The sequence below is a fragment of the Nomia melanderi genome, chromosome 13 (assembly GCF_051020985.1).
Source record: "Nomia melanderi isolate GNS246 chromosome 13, iyNomMela1, whole genome shotgun sequence".
Lineage (NCBI taxonomy): Eukaryota > Metazoa > Arthropoda > Insecta > Hymenoptera > Halictidae > Nomia > Nomia melanderi.
In genome coordinates, this window is record NC_135011.1 from 5,280,373 (window position 1) to 5,300,229 (window position 19,857).

The window sequence follows — 19,857 nt, forward strand, 5'->3', positions numbered from 1 at the left end:
ATAAAGTTATTGAATTTTTTTATCGCTCGGTATGCCATTCCATCGGAACATTCTCAAACGGGGCTGCGACATAAACCGACATTGTGTATAACGATCGGAAGGTGGTGGGAAGCCGATTGGTGGGACGCAGTGAAGCACGACACCTCGTGACACTGGTCTGAATTTAAGAAATGGTTTTACACCCCTTATTATTTCCTACCTATATTTATCGGATTATCATTACCAAAGCCGACCGTAGAATATTACCTGACTGTACAATTTCAAATACAATCGAAAAGACTTTTCCTTAAGAGTATCCTATACAAAAGGGAATACCTAATGAGATTATAAAACGTGACGTGTATCGATCATATCTCTCAACTTTGTTTCAATTCCCATCAGCATTGGAACATTCGAAGGTGACACGGAGAAACAGATTTTCCACGGTGTCATAATTCGTAATAATTCCCGGTATATTTACTGACAATCCCAAAACGCGGTATCGGATGACTCAGCGTTCGGTATTCCCAACGTCACGAGTATACGCGAAAGTGTCCATAGTAAAGGAGTGACTAGGGATTTCGGTATCCGAGTTCCAAACGGTTCGCAGAATATTCAAATTCTGATTTCGACGCGGGATGACTCGTAAAAAGCAACGACACCGGAGTAAGAAGTAGTTTACGGAAGCGAAATGGTGGGGAAAATGGCTTGACAGACCGTTCTCCCACCGCAACGATCTTTTTAAAACTCGCCCGAGCCTATATACGTGTGCATACGCCGATGATGGGGCAACATGGTACGGAGATGGGAGCGTTCGGGTATCAGCAAAGATAACAAAGAAGCCTCGCTACCGATGCATCAGCCGGGAATGTTCGACGCGAATCATCGTTGATAATCGGTCGGAGGCGGGCTCGAACGATATCGGATATGAAATTCTGCACGAACGCATGGGAGACGGCAATGGGACATACACGGCGTCAACTTTTTTCTCCGTCGATATCAACGCGAGGAGGCACGGTGACTATCGCCGCGTGCGGCAAGCAAGTGGTGCCGCCATTAAGCTACGGCGAGGTATACGAAGTTTCGCAGGAGGAGGTTTGACGTCAGTGGACAAGAACGCTGATAATCTTGCGACGTAGATATCGCTACGCGGAATATCAGACGATATCCGACGGTGGTTACGGGGTGGTATTAATCAGATATATGAACACATTCGGTGGTTTATGGTTTAACATACGACCTCGGGAATATTAGCGGGCCCACAATGGGCGGGGTCGTGGCTTGGGTCGAGTGAGAGACATGGAGCGACCTCAGTGTTCTCAGTGGTGAGCTGCACGGCCATATCGCCGACCGTCGGTTTCGCCTAGCGCAACCAACGTTACTCTGCTATGACATCGCTCTGAAAACCCCAGATTATCCCAGTAAAAAGGTAGGAGGTTTTCCCAGCGAAATTTGGATGCGCGCTATCTATCTATATCTATATTTATCTCTCTCTCTCTCACTCTCTCTCACTCACTCTCTCTCTCTCTTTCTCTCTATCTCTGTCTCTCTCTCTTTGTCTCTGTCTCTCTGTCTCTCTGTTTCCATTATGTCTGTCTCTCTCACTCGCTCGACCCTGTCTACATTTCACCCTGACACGGTGTTGCGCTGTCCCCCCTCTCCTCTTTACCCGACACACATCTACCATGGCTTTCTACGTGTAGTTTTTCCCCCGAAAAAATGCAGTTTTTCTGCCGTCTGAACTTGGGAAATTTTTTAGTCTCTCTCCTTCCTGTACCTCCCTTCCCCCCGCCGACCCGTTCCCCCCTTTTCGACCACCACTTCTATCCACGAAAAAGCTTCCTGCTCCCCACCTAGCCGCCACTTTTCGTTTTCCTTTCTTCCTCCTTCTCTTTCTATTCTCTCCCACCCGTCCCCGTGTATACCTACTCTCTGCCCACCACCCTTCTTTTCTCTTTTTTCTTCTTCTTCCTCCTCTTGTTTCTTTTTTTTTTTTTTATTCTTCTTTCCTTTGTCCCGCTCGTTTCGTACACTCTCATTTCTTGGCTTTCGTTGTAGCATACCACCTTCGATTTTTTGACGAATGTCCTTCGCGAAAACAGAGGATGCACCACCGCGGCGATACGCGATTTTCTCGTTCGACGTGCACGGGGGATGGTTTATTAGTGCTGTTTGATTTGCACCGGTGCACCTGCGTTCCGCCCTAGAAGTACCTTTCTTTTTTCCTTCTTTCTCGGTCTGATAACTGTCGTTGCCCTTTGTCCGTGGCGTACTCTGTCTACCACGAATTCGGAGTGTGCGACTGAGGCACATGTGTACATACATAGGTTTGTTTATATCAACCGCTTTTGTTGTTCTTCGAACGGACGAAAAGTATTGTAAATATGACAGTAGTTCTGGATGGTTGAACAGCTTTTCAAACCTTCGTTTCTGTTACTTGCTCGATCGAACGAAGGAAAGAAATATCGAGGAGGTGAAAAGAATATTTTATAATAATTTGATATTACGAAATGATTACAAGACGAAAAATGAAAAAAGAAATGCAACGTTTCGTTCGGTTCAGATTTAAGGCAGACCCCACCGTAAATACTGTTTACAAATTGCAACATTAAAAGTTCATCCGCGTAATCCCGGAGGAACAAGTCGTAGGCAACAATTGCGATCTCCTTACCGCCCCATAAAGTCCGCACTCATAAATGCATAGAATTTTTCAAAAGTAGTTTGTAGTCGGGCCCCGCTCATGCATAAAACTCGATACACCGGCGTATGATGCTAATAGAGATCCTTTATCTGCAACCGTAATATTTGATTCGCCATCGAGAATAATGGATATCAAGTCGACTCAATGTTTTCTTGTTTCCCACTAGGTGACGCCATATTTTCCGCCGATGATAATTGGGACAGGGGAAGGTGTTTTACATATCATTCGGCGTTTAATTAATTATTCAACGGATTCCTCGCATATTTTCAACGCGTCACGGTGAAAATTATGTTTATGTGTCATAGTCTATATTATACAGTCTCCTTTAAGACCGGTAGGAACATATATTTATTGCGCCAAGTATTTTACGAACCCGTCATTCCCCGCAACCTCGAGCCCGACTCCAACGACGCCGGTACGAGCCTCTAAGCATCTGGATAAAAGTTTCGCGAAAAATGGCTTCTCATCGGCGATGGTGCCGAGGAAAGTTAAATTAGAAATTACCTACAACCGCGCCAGCCGGCATCGTCGTCATACCGAAGCATATTTTAAGGAGCGTGAACTATTATCATTGAGAAACGGAGTGGTCGGTCTCCTCTCTCATTGTTCCGCCTCCTGATGGCTCGTTTCAATCGACGTCTTCTGCGCAATATTGTCCGGATCTTTATCAGATAGAGTTGAGTCAACTATCGACGTTGACTGGTTACCCAGGATGCCGCGATCGAAAATTGCACAACATCTTTCTCTTTTGCCGCAATGCTCCAGTAAAAGAATCGAACGCGGAAAACCGTGAAACCGTCGCCGCTGCTCCGCAATTGTGGATTAATCTTCCGAGCGTCGTTGGAGATTCGAAACTGGGGCGGTATGGACAATGCTTACTAATTTATGAAATGCACCGCACGCGATAATGACGCGTAAGAATAACATGCTCTGCCGTGTGTTTTCGACGTTGTTGGCAGAACGCGTTTCGTTCGGCTTTATTTCATCTTGCTACAAGGCTAGAGGAAATTGGTATTCGTAAATAAAGGATTTTTGAAACGATAGCTTGAGTGAATGCTGTTTGAAATGGATACTAGAGGTACTAGCTCGTGTGAGTACCGTTTCCAAGTAAGCGTTTCATTGAAATCCGTCAGAATAATTCTATTTTAACCCTGTTTGGATAGAATATATTCAACATCGTGTTAATATTATATCTAAGAAATATATACAAAGAATACAGTTAGCTGCATTCAAAAGATTCATGTACTTTCCAACGTCTTCCAGTTTGATTCCATTATTTCTCTATCACCGCTATATTAAATAGAATATTAAACAGGAATTAAATAAAAGACAATCATCCCGAGTACCTTCGATATTGCCCAAATATCTTTTTACATCATGAAGCAATATCGTTACACCCATAACTTCAACTTCCCACTATCTCCGACCCATTCCAAAGTTTCTCCAGCACTGTCCATCCTCCGAAAGCCAGTGTCTGGATCTCTCTACCCAGCGTTTGGAAAGCTTCATCCAACCCGTTATCTGGCTTTCATTAACTCGGTGCAGTTGTTTCTATCAGATTCGATCAAGTTCCAAAGAAGAACACTCCAAAATACGTTGATAGAGTCACCCGATCGGGGGTTTAAACCGGACTCTGGCGTCGCGAAGTTGCACGGAGGCTTTTCTACGCCCAAAGAAGAGTTACATAATTAAAGTAGGACTCTGATCGATGAAACGGAGTAACGAGCAACGTCCTCCTCAGCTTTTTTTTCCTCGAGATTTCGGTGGATCGCGGGGTCGGGCCCGCGGTATGGGAACCGCATCGACGATAACGCGGACGTCATGGCATTAGAGCCACAACGTTCTCTCGGGTTCTCGTGTCAACACATTCCCGACGCCCACGACGAGTGACGCATGCGCTCTAACCGCCTTATCGCTCTTCCTTCTTCTTCCTCCTTCGGTCAACCCTCGATCCATCTCCTCTTCTCTGTCGCTGATTCACTTGCCTCGGTTCCCTCGCTCCTCTTGCTCCGTCTGCCTTGCTCTCCCGTTCTCTCTCTCTTTCTCTCTCTTTCTCTCTCTCTCTCTCTCTCTCTCTCTCTCTCCGATTCCCTCTCCCTCTCTTACAACGTGCACACAAAGGCTCCCTTCTATTCCTTGGATACGCCCCTGGCTTTTGTACGAGCACCCTTCTCGCCAGCCAGGCCTCTGGAAATGTCTAATTCTCGCGGAGGGTGCATAGACAATGCGGATCGTTAAAACAATTTCGGACGTTACAGAATTCCACCTATGCTCGACGGCAAACAAGCGTTCTAGCGACGGTCGAAAAATGTTGCAAAATTACGCGGCCAGCAATCGTTGTACACCTCCGTGCACGTATTTCTTTCCCCCTATTTTTTTCTCTGTTCCCTCTCACGGCTCTTCTTCTCGCTCCCCCTCTTTCCCTGCCCGAGACCGTAGATCCTTGGATCGGTACGGCCCTGCCGGCGAACCTAATCGTTCTTCCTCCCCACCATCATCGGCCGGAGCGTAGTCGTCTCCCCTCCTCTTCCGTTCCCGCTGCACACACCAATTTTCCAATTGATAAGGGTGCACAGAGTTGATACAGAGGACTAACCCTATCCCTCCGTCCTCTCTTTCGCCCGTCACTCCCGGCCTTTTGTCCTGCCCCCTCTCCGCCGTCCCCCCCCTCTTCGCCCGACGTTGTTGAAGTTAACATCGATAATATCGGTTTGTTTTTCGAAAGCACGCCGAGAGAGGAGAACCAGCCAGCCTTGCGCGTCGAGCGTGTACTCGTTGGCTCCGAATGGAAACGTTCTCTCTTTCTCGAGGAGAGCGTGAGAACTTCTCTCTTTTTCTTTCTCTCTCTGTCTCTCTCTCCCTCTCTCCTTCTTTCTCTGTCTCTTTCCGCTCTCTTGAAATATTTACGATGCAGCTTTTCATTTCTCTTTCTCATTCTTTCATTTCTCTTTCTCACTGTTTCTCTCTGTCTCTCTTGCTTTCTCTCTCTCTCTCTCTCTCTCCTTCTTCTAGGGTCGTTCCTTTTTTCCTTCGTATTCGTCGATATCGGGAAACCGGGAGAAAAAGTTCTCGCTCTCGAAGCTCGCCGGTATCCAGCGGAGATCTGGGTAAACGCAGGAGGGGAAACTTGTTCCTAGCGAGGCAGAGGCCGAGCCGTACGTTACGTAAAATTAACAATCATGTTCCGAAACTCACTTTCCCGTCTGGGATTTCGGGAGAGGGAAGCGGATGGCATGAGAACGCTGTGTGTTGAGTCGACTGCTGGGACGCCCCGAGAAACGATACCCCAGGCCATGCGATGCCTGTCCTTTGACTCACGAGGGAAGTCTTTGGGATGAGCTGTTCCTTCTTTTTCGCCTCTTTTTTTTTTTCTTTCTTTACACGTCGAGCTTTCCACGCAGAATGCAGTTGGTCCTATGAATATAAACGTACTGCAGAATATCAAACCGTAATGTTTCATTATTTTTTTTAACCCCTTCGATTCCTTGAGCCGTTAGCCGTTATACAACCGAACTGTTGACAAGATGGCGCGGTTCGCGTTGCGGACCGTTTTCTTTTTTCACGAGGCAAGCGATACGGTTGATACTTGTTTATGGATTTATCATTTGTATCGGTTTGAAAAAATTATCGTGGAATAATTGTAGTGGGCGTTGATGAAACGAGTGGCCGTTTAAAGGTCGTTGCACTCGCTTTGATACACCGTCGTCTTTGAGCACTTTGTCGCTCGTAGACTTTTCCGTGTACTTGACTCGTGAAAAGGATGTATCAATTGAGCGATCCATTGTTCTTCGTTTAATACGATGTTTACGGGAAAACGAAAAATTCGAGCAGCCTAGATGATATTTCTGTATTGTTCTCCCATGGTTCACGTCGCTTCGACCGCGGAAGTCGGAAAGTCACGTTGAATTTAAATTCTTCGACCAGCGTATTAACAGGTCCGCCGCCGCCATTTTGTTTGAGAACCGTTCGTCGGGGACCGCGTTAGATTTCTAACATTGTATTCGGCGCAATGCGTTTACTTTCTTAGTTCGGTATTTAAAAATAGGAGAACGACGTGAAGAATAATTGCGAAATGAAAAAATAAATACGCATGCGAATGAGTATTTCATTCAATTAACAAACTTAATGTCAGACTTCGTACCGTCTCAATTTAGATACCGTCACAGATGCGCATTAAATGCTTCATTCATCTTGATTACCAAAACGAATATACGAAAAAGGAATATGGTTGATATACAGGATGTTTCATTTATCTTGTACATCTCCAATTTCCTCGATTCGATCAAGAACCCAGTGATATTATATACCGTACTTATAACTATATGGATACCTTTCTTCGTATACACTCCGTCCCCATAAGTACTGTATTACCCGTCTAATACGAAGTAAACTCAAATAAAGACTTGTTATATTATCAAGCACCTAAAATAAGTATACCTGCTATTCAATCTGAAGTGACAAAATAAAGCAAACTACCCATTATTCATTGTTTACGATACATATTTTACCTAGCCTTCCTTTTACGAAGCATCATAAACCCTTAACATTTTTATTATCACAGCAATTTCGCCACTATTCTACCTGCGAACGTACGACCCTGCCATTCATACTCGTATAGGACATACACAATTAGCCTCATCGTCGAATAATAGACAGGGATTAAAATATTCCGAAAATCATTCTTCCGGTTTTCCTTTCCTCTCGTATTCCTTTCAGAATCGAGAAAAATTGTCATAGGGCCGGAATCGGAAACGATATAGCTCAGGACTCATATACTTAATAACAGGTATATTTCCATTTCCGCCCTCTGTAACTACTTCAAGAACCGGAATTGTTTTCAACCCTCGGATTCAGCTAATTGCGCGTACCTATACGACTAACGACTCGATACCTGTGGCTAAGAACGTACATTCGCGACCTTCCAAATGAATGAAACAGCTTGTAGCCGCTGATACGGAAGTCATAAAAAAAAAGGGAAAGAAACACAAGAGCTTACTCATAGATGCAGCTTAGTAGGGACAAAGCGCTAGCCAGCGGCCGCGTATAGCCGCGGCGGAATGGGACAGAATCCCTCGTGTCTCTTATAAAACACTTATGTAGAATAAGTTGAGCTTTGACTCGATGCGTGACGCGCGTGTGACAGCTGTGCACCGCGGCGACGTTGCCACGCGTTGACTTTGGCTTGACCAAACCGAACCAGCCAGCTTCAGCTACGCCGGCCAAGCGTGTGGCATTCTGATTATCTTTGCGTCCAACCGTATTGTCACGACGCGGACGAACCGCGTCACCGGCTCGACACGAATTCGCCTTAAAGGTGTCCGGCGCCGATAAAACCGTACCGCGAGTACAATTGTGCAACCGTTCTCCCCTCCTCCCCGAACAATGCGCCTCGGTGCCGAGCGATCTTCGTACGTCCCTTTCTTGCAGCGGGGCCGCCCCGCGCCCATTTCTACGGAATGGGAACTCCGCCGTGATGAGTAAACTATCCGGGTACTTCCCCCGCGTCGAATTTCGAAGGTTCTTGCCCACGTGTGTCCATGCGCCACCATCTGAAAAGCCCGGTATTATTAGGTTCAGTTAATAAGTTCGTTAGCCTTTAAGGTCTCCATGCACGTTGAAACATGTTGCGATGCATGCACCGCTGCAAGCGATGGGTTCGAGTCTTTCTCACTTTTACGACGCAACGTGTACGAGGAAACTTTTGGAAGACTCGAACACGTCGCTCGTAGCACGCCTGTTCTAAGGAGTGTCCTGATCACAGCCGATTAAAAATTTTGTCCACGATCGGGGGATTCGTTGGCTTAGAAACTAAGTGCGAGTAATTTCTCGTGAAATTCGGCGAAGATGCCCGTCGCCGCGACGAATCCTTCATTTGTCTGGTCTCCAGCCGAGAAGAGGGTTCTTGATCCCATAAGAATTCTTTGTCCGTTGAAACAGCGTGAAGATGGTTTTTACGCTTCCGTTTGCGAGGCGCTCGCTACCAGACGATGTTAACTGGATTGTCCTCGAGTGTGTGCGCGCAGGGAAAGCGATTTATCTAAACTGGGAACTGTGAAGCACTCCCTGAAGCTGAAACTTTGCACCCTAACATGAGAATAGTTACTAAGTAGCAAGAGCAAGAAGTATCATTTTGTAACAGTTGGAAAATACCTTTTGGGTCTGGGAATTAATTTTCTACAATAATACCATGCTTTTCAATGTTATTGTTGTTCTCGATTGATATTCTTTAAAAAAAAAATCATCTTATAATCGTGTTTCAAGGTTCCAACGTTAGCCTCCACATTTTCGTTGCATGCGGTACAGGGCGAGTGACCGTTTGCGTTTCACGAGGGTACCCAGCCTCGTGGAAAATGCTTCGTTCCACGTCGAAGTACCAGAACTTTGGTGTGTTTACTTGCCCGCTCAGGGCTGTGCCAGCGGGGATCCGGTATGATCTTCAAGAACTGCGTGGGTACGGCCTTTCCCTGGTCTCGAAAGAAGGGGGACCGGATTCTCTCGCCCTCTCTATCCCCTGCCCCTCTCTGTCCCGTTCGCTCACCCGCTCAGTAGGTCCTACCTCTTTTTTTTTTTTATTTGAAGGTCCCTTCATGCTCGCGGCTTTAGCAACAGCACTCCCTCGCTTTAGGGTCGCCCCTATCTTCCTTCCTCTCGGCTACCCTTCACGATATTAAACCCTATAGGACCCAGGGATGTATCGGGCTGGCGTAAAAGGAAATATTATTCCCTCATGACTGTTTCCAATGCATTACGAAAATGCTATCCTAATTACACACGTTCTCTCATTAAGGCATCGTTATTGCCTCTCAGGGATTATTGAAAAATTGGCGATTATAAGAATGAAAGTCTAAGAAACGAACGGTGCGTCTAGCGAAAATCGGAAGAGTTATCTCTCGAGGATGCGTTACACACCTTTATCAGACGGCTCGGTGTCTTTTATCGTCGTCGTTTCTTAGGCCGCGCTGCTCCGCGTTATTGTCTGTTAATCAATAGTCAACAACGGGCACATTGTTGGATAGATAGGGAAACCTTTGACAATCTTCGTTACGTATTATCTCCCGGACAATTGCAAAGAACCGTGTCTTACATCGTGAAAGGAGACAATAAACGTTTTCCGCTTGTCCGTCGACGACGCTCGGAGATGGATGCACGCGCGTTCCCAACTAGATCGCGAACACCGAACGTCGTTGAATTATTATTCGTTTGACCGTGGAAACGTTCGCGGGTCGTGTCTCGAACGTGTGAATTTATAATGGAATAAACGTTAGGAATCAGCGTTTCGCCACGAGCAGAAGCTCGTCGGCCATTATTCGAACGAAATCCTTCGCGTCGCAGCTGCGAACAAGGGGTTGATAAGATCCGCGTTAGTGTTTTTTCATCTCCTTTCCTTCTTCTTTCTGTTTTGTCACGCTCGACTATCTCTGTTTACGGCCGCGGAGAATCGCAATGTTAAACACAGATACAGATATCGTTCGATTTATTATCTGCGAAGGTTGTGAGATCGTTTGGAGTGCTCGTAGATTATGTTGTAAAGTAATATTTTATTTTTATTACGAAAGGCCTGCCGGTCCTCCACGGCGCGTTGAACAATTAATCGTTGGTTCGGCTCGCGCATGTAACCGAGGCACCAAGGTTTTTTTCGTCCATTGTACGATTAAAATCGATTCGGAGTCGATCAAGGATATGGAAGAACCGTATCGCGGTTACGAAACAGCCGTGTTCCGCCGAGAGTGTCCGGCGGTGTCCATTTCTCTGTCGTTGAAAACCCGTCGTTCTGAATCGAAGGAAAAGCAAACCGTTTTGAATAATATATTTCGCGGCGTGCAACTGGTCCGCGCTCGAACATAATAATAAGAGCACCGATCGAAGTTCAATTATAAAAGTATAACCGACGCTTTAGAGGCCGATCGACTTGGTACTACGCGCTTTTACGTGTCCCCTCATTGAGAAATAAGAAAACCCGTTCTGAATCACTCTTCGATCCATTTATGAGAAATATACGTACCCAGGACAAAGACGCACAAAGTCTAACAACAACTAGACGAAAAACCAACGAGCAGGAACAATTAAAGACGCCTGAAACGCGACGAACGCGACAGAACCGAGCCGAGTTTCCATTAAAAATGTATTTTTATCCATTTAAAAGTTCATCAAGACGAGTGTCCAGGTCCGCGTCAGACGCTTTTCTAAAAACCTGTTACGAAACCGCGTGTTAATTTCCGCAGTAACAACTTAACCAAGAGACCTGATACCGTCGAGCATATCGCATTCGTTTCGTACCCACCCATCGACTCGAATATTTTCATTACGAACGGAATGCTCTATTCCAAACTATTTACTTAAATAATAAATTTACACGTGCCCGTTGTACAGCGTCCTTATCGACCTACCGTAGTATGGGAGGAGCGGGCCGCTGGGATCCCGCGGCACGTCCCTGTGACTGGTCCCCCCACCACGCCGGCCACTTCACTCCCCCACCACGCGACCGACTCCCCTGCTAGTCTGGCGAGCCGCGTTTCGTTTCAGTCAGTCGCGAGCTGCCAACGTGTGACATCGTGCATCTCCCGAGTACTCAACTGCGCACGCGGTGGTGGTTGGTTTCACGTACGCCTTGACGGAGCGCGCGCGTGTACCCGTTGTCCGCCTTGCTCTCCCGTGGTGTTGGTGTGTGCCTCTCTCGTGTGCGCGGTCATTCGTGTGCGTGTATGCGTACCGTACGTACGTACATGCGTGTGTGCCTTTCCTCCTCCACGGTGTCTTCACAGTGTGTGTACGTGCCGCGTCCGACACTATCATCCTGGGCCCCTGCTTTCGACCATCCGCGCACAGACACGGTGTGACATCCAGGCATGACAGCGACGCGGGAATGTTACCCCATACGGTAGGAAAAAGCAGGTTCTACTCGAGCGCGGCTTGGAACCGTTCGACGGTCCAGAAAAGCTTCCGTCGACGACACCCGTCGTGTATATCCGTTCCCGTCGGTGGAACTTGGCCACCGAATGTTTTTGCCCGAATCGATACGCCCTCCGGCGGCCATTTCGTATCTCGCGGAATGCACACCGGAAACGCTTGTCCTCTCTCGCGTACGCGTACCACTACAGGCCCGAAACCGTCTAAACAATAAACACGAGGCGGCCGTCAGGATCTGATAGGGCGTGCGGCACGCATTCTCCTTTTCCACGGCTATCTCGCGCCTGATCGTTTCGCCTCTCGGCGCTCCGTGGTCCCTTCGCTCGCCTGGCCTAGCCTCGACGCTGCTGGCTTCTCTCTCGACTCATGCTCGTCACGCGTTCAGAGCTCACGAACAAACAGCCGTTCTCGCTAGGGAAAACCGTGCCTCTCCGTCGGCCTCTATCGATAACTCGCGCGATACCGAGTCGAGAGAGTATTTTTTTTTTCCCTTTTCATTCTCCGTCGCTGCTGTCCGACGAGCGAGAGTTTCGTCGATGCCAGGTGAAATTCAGAGAATATATTTTCGTGTTAATAATTCAAAGCGCGTAATTCGATCTTGGCGTGAAATGTTCCTTGGCAATGAACCGCGGCTTGATGAAAGAAACGAGTTTGCTAGATACCGTAATTATTTGGAAAGGTAAATCTATTTTCGGTTTCTGGACTGTTCGCGTGTAATAATGTTTGATTGAAAATTAGAGGAACCCACCGTGTATACGAATATTCGGGAATGAAACCGTAAAATATTTGATACTGATACTCTGTGTATTCAGAGACAGACTATTCACTGTTTTCCGTTTGAAATGATATTTTACCCAGCACTGGTGCTCGTCGACTCGCCAAGGCCTCGTGCCTCGCGTTACGATAAAAACGGTACGGAGAGGCATCGATTCGAAAGAAACGACGTGTGTAAAGCTGACGTCGCTCGCAGATACGTCGTTTGATTTTCCTTTTGCGAACTGTGTGCGCTGGACGTTGCCTGCTCCCGACCCGTTCGGATCGGTGGTCCGATACATCAATTTAAATTCGAGTTATCGAACAGGTCGACCAGTTGAAATCAAGTGTCTCGATTCAAGTGGTTTCTCTCTCCCTCTCTCTTTCTCTCTGTTTCGCTCAGTCGTGGGTTTTCATTTTATTTTGTATTTTTTTTTTTGTATTTCTTTCGAACGCGCCGCCTCGGTTAGTATCAGTGATCGGCGTGTAGCACTAGTGAACTTGGGCGGGATCGGACGCGTGAGAAATCCCGATAAATATTTGCAATTCCATTGGGACGGGCACATGATTTAAATTTCAGTCGACGTCCGGTTGACCTGATACGCCGCCGTGCCGTAGGGAAGATAGTCCTGTTACGAAGCAGTTTGACGTGTTACTTGTTAGTCTTATTGCCGTCAATAAACGAAGGAAGAAATCGAACCGATTATCTGCGTGCCCGAGTGACATAGGCTAAAGAGGTTATGCAAGCAAATCCCGTATAACACGGCATTCTCGCAGCACGGTTTGAGCGTAAAACCCCATCGACATGACACCCCATTCCCGGTGAAAGATGCGTAAAAAGTGCAAAAGGAAATTGTCGCGATCAGGTTGGTGCATGTTAGGCAACGTATGAATGTATAGGAAAAAGCGTGTACATGGGGATAGTGGATTTCTCGTGGAAACGGAACGTTAGATATTGCTTCAGCGAACCTAACCCTACTTTTTTTTATTAACGTCAGGCAAAATGACTGGTTTCGGATTTTTTTAATTCGGAGTTATCGATATCTTCGACGCATTGAATTTTCAAAATGGTTTTGAAGATAGTTTTACTTGAATATTATAATGAATACCTGAAGAAATTGTAAATAATGTAGTAACATTTTTATAGAGATTATTAATCATATTAAATGCTCGGTAGTTCCAGTGTTAATGGAGCTTAATTCCGTATAGTAGGAAACCGCCGAAATCATTTTTAGAAACGTGGTATACCGGAAGTGTTAATTTCGTCTCGAATTTTGACCAGGTCGAAATTTGTCTAGAAATTGAAATACTATTGGTTAAATAGTAGTGTCCATTAATATACTAGAAATTGTAATAAACATTTATTGAAAAAATGGTGGTTCAGTATGTTAGTTAGAATAAATTAATTCTAAATAATTTTATTTATATTGAAAATTTAGTCTATTCCTGTAAATTGAACGTAACGTCCACCCACGAAATTACTTTTCCTCATTTTTAAAGTAAACGATGAATTTTAAATGTCGCACTAAGAAATAATTTTGCAATACTCGTGAAGATTTATAAGGATAAATTTATTCTAGGGATGCAAGGTGTGCGTACAAAGTGTTTCGATGGGTGTTTCTTCCTCTCTTTTTTTTTATTCCCGTTTCCCTTCCGCGGTTTCTCTTTCTTTGCTTTGTCAGAAGATTCCTACTGGCGATCCACGGTTCGCCCATCCGGCCATCCGCCGAGAGAAATGCGATACTGTCGTGATAAACAATGTACTGTTCCTTCTTCTTCGTAGTCTTTCTTCTTCCTCGGTTCCACGCGTCGTCGTGTCGGGCAACATCGAATTTTTCAACCCTCCATTATTGTTCTCCAACGGGGGCCAAGATCGGTCACTTTCAAATGGTAATAATAAACAATTAAATTCAGGGCGTAGGCGAATTCATCTCAAAATCCACCTTTTGCAAATAATATAAAGTACGCGATTGTAGAATAAAATTTTATCGTAAAGAAAGAAGTGCCTCCGATTCGTCGACGAAATAAAATAAATGATCGAACCTTCGGTAAAATAGCGAATACTTTGTCGAATGCATCATTATCGAAAGCGTTTGCTTCGTCGGATCAGCATTCAAGTAAGGCTAACGCATTCTCGTTTCGAAATATGGCGGCCGATCGACCGACCGGCCAAGCTTGAGAGTATCCTCTATAGTAGTTGATGACGAACCCTTTTCTGTACGCGTGCCAATAAATTACAAATATTATTCATCAAGGCGTTGATGTATAAGACAGTCTTGAACGCTGGGAAACATTAACAAAGAATTATTACAGAATTTTTGGAACACAACTTCGGGATACTACAAAATTTATCTTGAGAGTACTGTAACGATCAACCCATTGCTCATTTAGCCGCCGTGTATACTTTAATAAAAAAAGAAACATTACCGGTACGCATTTGTTTATCCTTCAGTAATATATTGACCAAAACTGAATAGTCTAGATAACATCTAAGTTGATTCTGTGTACGATTTTTCATAACTTGAACAGGTCGAAGCAAACGATTAAAAAGAACTGCGTTTCTGGGCACGATTTTGAAATGAAAGTGTGCGGCAATGGGTGAAAAGCAAGATTCGAATAAATTCCGAACGTATAAAGTATCAGCTGTAAATGGTTGTCGTGCCAGTAAAATTTTCGTACGAGCCATCTCTGGCATGCGTGCCATAGGTTCGCCATGCTGGGGCTCCTATGGTGAAGCGTGTTGCGCCGGTGAGAACGGCTTGCTTGTTGCGAGGGACAGGCAGGCAAGCAAGCAAGCAAGCAAGCAACCAAGCAAGCGAGCAGGCAGGCAGCCAGGCAGGTGGTAGCCGAAGAAAGGCTGCAGGTCCACCTGGGTTTTTCAGGAAGTGGACATCGCCCGTCCAGAGAACGGTACCTCTACGGTTCACGTAGCCATAGTTGGGAAGGGTCTGACGAGGGGACCTTAAGAGATACCTATTGATTTTCTTCATCTTCCAATACAGAGGTTCATCGATCTGTTGTAAATGCTGCGTTGCACGTATTTCGATTTTTGTTAGTGAATAATGAAGTTTCTCTGTAATGTTTGCACGGTCAATACGGACCTGGAAATAGATTCTTTCTTTCGTTTCTTGGAGGATCAATCTGAAAGGAGAAATGCAGTTTAGCAGTAGCAGTTGCATAGTTGTTTCTTGTATAGAATTATTCTATGGACAGATATGAAATAATTTAACGGAATGTGTAGCGATGACAGTGGTTCTCAACGGGGCAGCTTGCTTCATTTGTCGCTCGTCGAGAGATGCACGTTCTTCCGTGACGAAGTAAATGTATTCTTGCATATTAACACGTCGTGTTACCGTGTGTCTGCAACCAGCACCGGTCGCTGTAATCAATTCGAACAGCTGATTCTAATAAACTGTAACAATGTCTGCAGCATAGATTATCAGAACCTTGACGAAAAACAAATGCGCGAAATCGAATAACAAAATTCGATGTACTGTATCATATTGTTCGTATAATATGAGAATCGATTAAATCATTTATGTTTCATTAACAAATACACTATCTACGAAAAACAAATTACTACAACGAATGTTCAACTTTCTCAGTTGTATACATTTATAGACTCTTATACCTAACCGAGACCTAGCAGTGTATCTCTTAATTCCCGTTAACGTATTTCTATCTTGTAAAGTCAAACAAAGTAAATTTCTGTTTCGAAATGATTCTATAAAACTTTCGGTCTTTGACGTATTTCATATCCCGGAATTGCTTTGTGTTCAAATGTTAATTTTGATTGGGCTCCTTTGGAAGCCAACGAATTTCCTTCAGCACGGTTAATAGGGGTTCCGTACTGCCCAGAATTATTTTCGTTTTACAAGCGGCTGATCCTTGAAAATGGGCGCTGTCTTTCGTACCTTCCCTGAATATTCCCAGGCGAACAGAACTACGTTGAACCGTTCGTTCAATAAATAGGGCCTGGTATTAGGACCCACGGTCGAAGTGTCTGATAAGCTCGAAGTCCACGATTTATGCCTTTATTGATACTAGCAGAGGTATTAAAATGGATAGAAAGGTTTGCAGGGAAAGTCCAACGCTAAGGGGATGGTCGATCCAATAAATCCTTGCCGGTCAGCTTATAAGCCGGCGAGCTAGGCGCGGCAAGAAATTTTTCATAGCTCGAACGTCTTTGTCCCCATGCTCGCCCCCTCATTTACCACTCATTGTTTCGAATGACTGTTACTGTGTACGGTACTTACAATTTCGTTCGGCATGCATCGTTGTACTCGAACACGGTTTCCGGATTGTAAAATTTGTCCTTTGTGTTAAATATTTAGCATAACGCGCAGCCGTGTGTCGACGCACGATTTTACATAAATGTTTTTTGAGAAAATAAGGCTTTTCGCCATTATATTGCCATTTTGCCATTATTCACAGTTTCTCTGTATTCTTGCAAATTATTAACAGCTTTCTTTAATTAATTGTCCCAGGAAACAAGAAAGAATAATACAATAATTATAATAATTTGCACAACGCCTTCCTTTTCTTAAATTTCTTACATAAATTACATACGCAGCTAATGAACTCCCACGTAACTTCATCATCATGAACCACCTTCCACGACAAATTGCCCGAAAAGTATAAATTGTGAATTCCTATGGCTTAGTATTTCCCAACTTATTAACCCCTTGCAGTAACTTCGAAACTCCGAAGATTTTAAACAGAACTTAAACATAAATATTACTCAACATTACTAAACTCAAATCGAACATTATTCTTCTGTTGCCAATTATTACATTTCACAACAAACCGTTTCACTTTCTTCAATAATTCAGTCGCAAAGCAGTTGTATCGACCATACTTGAGAAACGAATCGCAGAGCAAGGGGTTAATTTCCCCCACCATTCTCAAACAACCGACGGAAAAACCCGTGTCATACGGGGTTAACCGACTAGAAATGACTGAAGGCCGTGCATATTTCACGGTAAACTCTATCGCCTAGTAACTCGTGCAATTTTTTATCGTGAACCCAGCAATTTCTCTCTTCCGTACGTTTGTCATTGTAAACGCACCCATAATTTCGAGAGTTCGCTACACGTAGCCGCGCGGTGTGCCAGATACATACGGGATGCGCCGCGATTCCCGAGCGTTTGCATCCGAAGGTGGCCCGGCGCTTATCGCCGCGACCGCATCCGTCAGGTCCGCGAGATCGTCTTTTGTCGAAGCGTCACGCTCGAAAATAAGTAGGCGTATTTCCATTGCAAAGGGAACAAAACCGGCGAGCGACGAAGTTCACTGTCGGCTCGGCGTCTCTCTTTATGCAGGCTCGTCAAGGCTCCGCGACAAGCCGCGCGCGCACGAGCGCTAGCGGCTCCGTTCTTTTGCCATTGCCGTGTTGCAATTTATTTATACCGGTGTGCGTCTCGTTCGCATAAAAATTCATCGGGCGTGTTACGTTAACCCTTAACTGCCGAGTTGAATTTCAACTCGCCGCTGATCTGCTTTCCTCGCATAGGTGAATTTCGACATTCGCATTTTGTCGTAACCGAGCGTTTCCACGCGATTCGAGTTAATTACGTTCGTGGATGCTTCGTCGCGAATATCTTTCTCGACGGAAAGCAGTTGTGCGATCATCGAGCGATCTGCGGTTGCAATGGACGCTCAGCTTTAAACTGAGCTTCGGGCTCGATTGAATTAAACTGTTCGAATATTCTGAATGCTGTACAAGTATAAATTTTGTTGATACGTTCTCTTTGGGAAATTCGTCGATGCGTAAGAATACGATTCTAATGATCGAGTAGTTTTTGCGATTCTGTTGTAAATATTTACGATGCTCGGAGATAATTTGATAGAGTTAATATTCCTGTGAAACGAAGTATCGAACGTTGAGATTAATTGCTTTCTTCATTTTACCAACTACACATCCATTTTCAAATGAAACCGCTCCATTATCCCAAAATGAGAACATTAAAAAATGTCCCATTGTCTGAAGCATAGTAAAAAAATCGCAGAAAGCGGCGCTCGAGGAGTGTACAATGTTTTTCGTGCAAACAGTAAATTCTTTTCGGAAAGAATGAATTTCTGCGCCTAATAAAACGCGATAATAGGCGTACTCGGATATCGAAACGCGACGTTTTCAGCGTCGACTTGCTCGCGAGTTCGCGTCGAACAGGAAATATAAGACGAGAGCCGTCTTAAGTGGCACGGTTTTGGCAACTCTCCCTCGTATCGCGTAGCCCGAAGCTCGCGCGAAGATCGAACACGCAGCAGTTCTATCTATCGGCCTGCATGCCGAGTCGAAGCCGATCGTGTCGTCGTAGGTTAATCTATCTGCAAGAAACGTCCGCATCGTCGCTTCTCGGCCGCGATACGATAGAGAGGAGACATTCGTCAATAACCGTGATAAACAGAATGGAATGGGACGAGCTATCGGGCCTCGCGTTCTTCTGATCAGTCGGACATTGTTAACACATTGTTGACGGTATTCGCTTATATTCGAGGGAGTTGTAACTGTTCAGCTAAATGGAAACGTTCGTTGAAATTCAACGGCGTTCACGACGACCGTGTCGTTTCAGTAGCGATCTTCATAGTTACAATGTCTTATAAAATGCGAGAGATCCTCTTGACTAAATGCAAACAAGGTCGCGCTGTAGCTAATTTGCATACAAAAGTAACGTAACTTTCTTTACGTAAGATACGAAATATTGAGCGTGGTGTGTTTATAAGGAAATAAGAATTGTTCGAATAATTCTGTCAATTGTTATTCGTATCGATATCTTTGGTCACCGATGGTTGCCAAGTAACAGATTCATGCTTTCCCATATAGAGAACATTATAATTTCGTAATCAGTTACATATTAAACGGCTGCAGGCAATTTTGATGTTCACACTAGAATTGTCGAGCTAGTCGAATCGATTTCTTTGAATTATTCAATCGGGGTGAATTGGGATATTCCTAGTTTCTCGTATAGGAAGAAGCGTCCTCTGACGTATTTAATCAGTCAAAAATAGCGTTTGAATTATTCATGAAGCTTGCCTATTAAAAATTCCTAGTTTATTCAGGTTTCAAGTTGTAGACACGTAACTCGACCACTTCGCCATAATTCATTATTTATTTATTAGATAATAAACGATCAAACCCGTCGTTTGGGTAATGCCGGTCTTTCCCTCGGAAGATTAGTGAAAACTGCATAAATATATCCGTGGTCCATAAATAACAATTCGAAACGCGCTTTCTCTGAATTCTACCCGTTGCACTGGTCGCAGCAGTGCCGGGTCCACCTGAAAAGGGGAGCAATAGGTGGCCCAGGCGGTAGCGCCTAGCCTGGGAATCGCAAGTAGTCGAACAGGCCGAAAGGCTCGGCGTGCTACGTGGAAAGCGGCGAGAAAGTATAGGTCGTCCGATTTATGAATAGCTCCGCTACCATGTACCCCGCGACGGAAGGTGATGTGACGCTCCAGGTGGAAAGGAACCTTTCCCGAACCTCGATGTACCTGATCACGACTCGATGATCATCCTA

The 19,857-nt window shown here is 45.0% G+C and overlaps 1 protein-coding gene across 7 annotated transcripts in view; it reads left to right on the forward strand.

Moving 5' to 3' along the window:
- The first annotated feature begins 114 nt into the window (after positions 1-114).
- mura (ring finger protein murashka) overlaps positions 115-19,857 on the forward strand; it is a 60,080-nt gene continuing 40,337 nt past the window's right edge. For 3 of the 7 annotated variants that reach the window (XM_076373323.1, XM_076373321.1, XM_031969860.2), the window contains exon 1: positions 11,215-11,558. Coding sequence is in view for 1 of the 7 variants with exons in the window: in XM_031969860.2 (XP_031825720.1) it covers positions 11,527-11,558 (32 nt within the window). In the remaining 6 variants the exon portion in view is untranslated. Of the gene's footprint in view, positions 1,409-5,692; positions 5,836-11,214; positions 11,559-19,857 lie in introns of those variants that run through there. The other 4 variants (XM_076373322.1, XM_076373324.1, XM_076373325.1 and 1 more) reach the window with 3 other exon arrangements.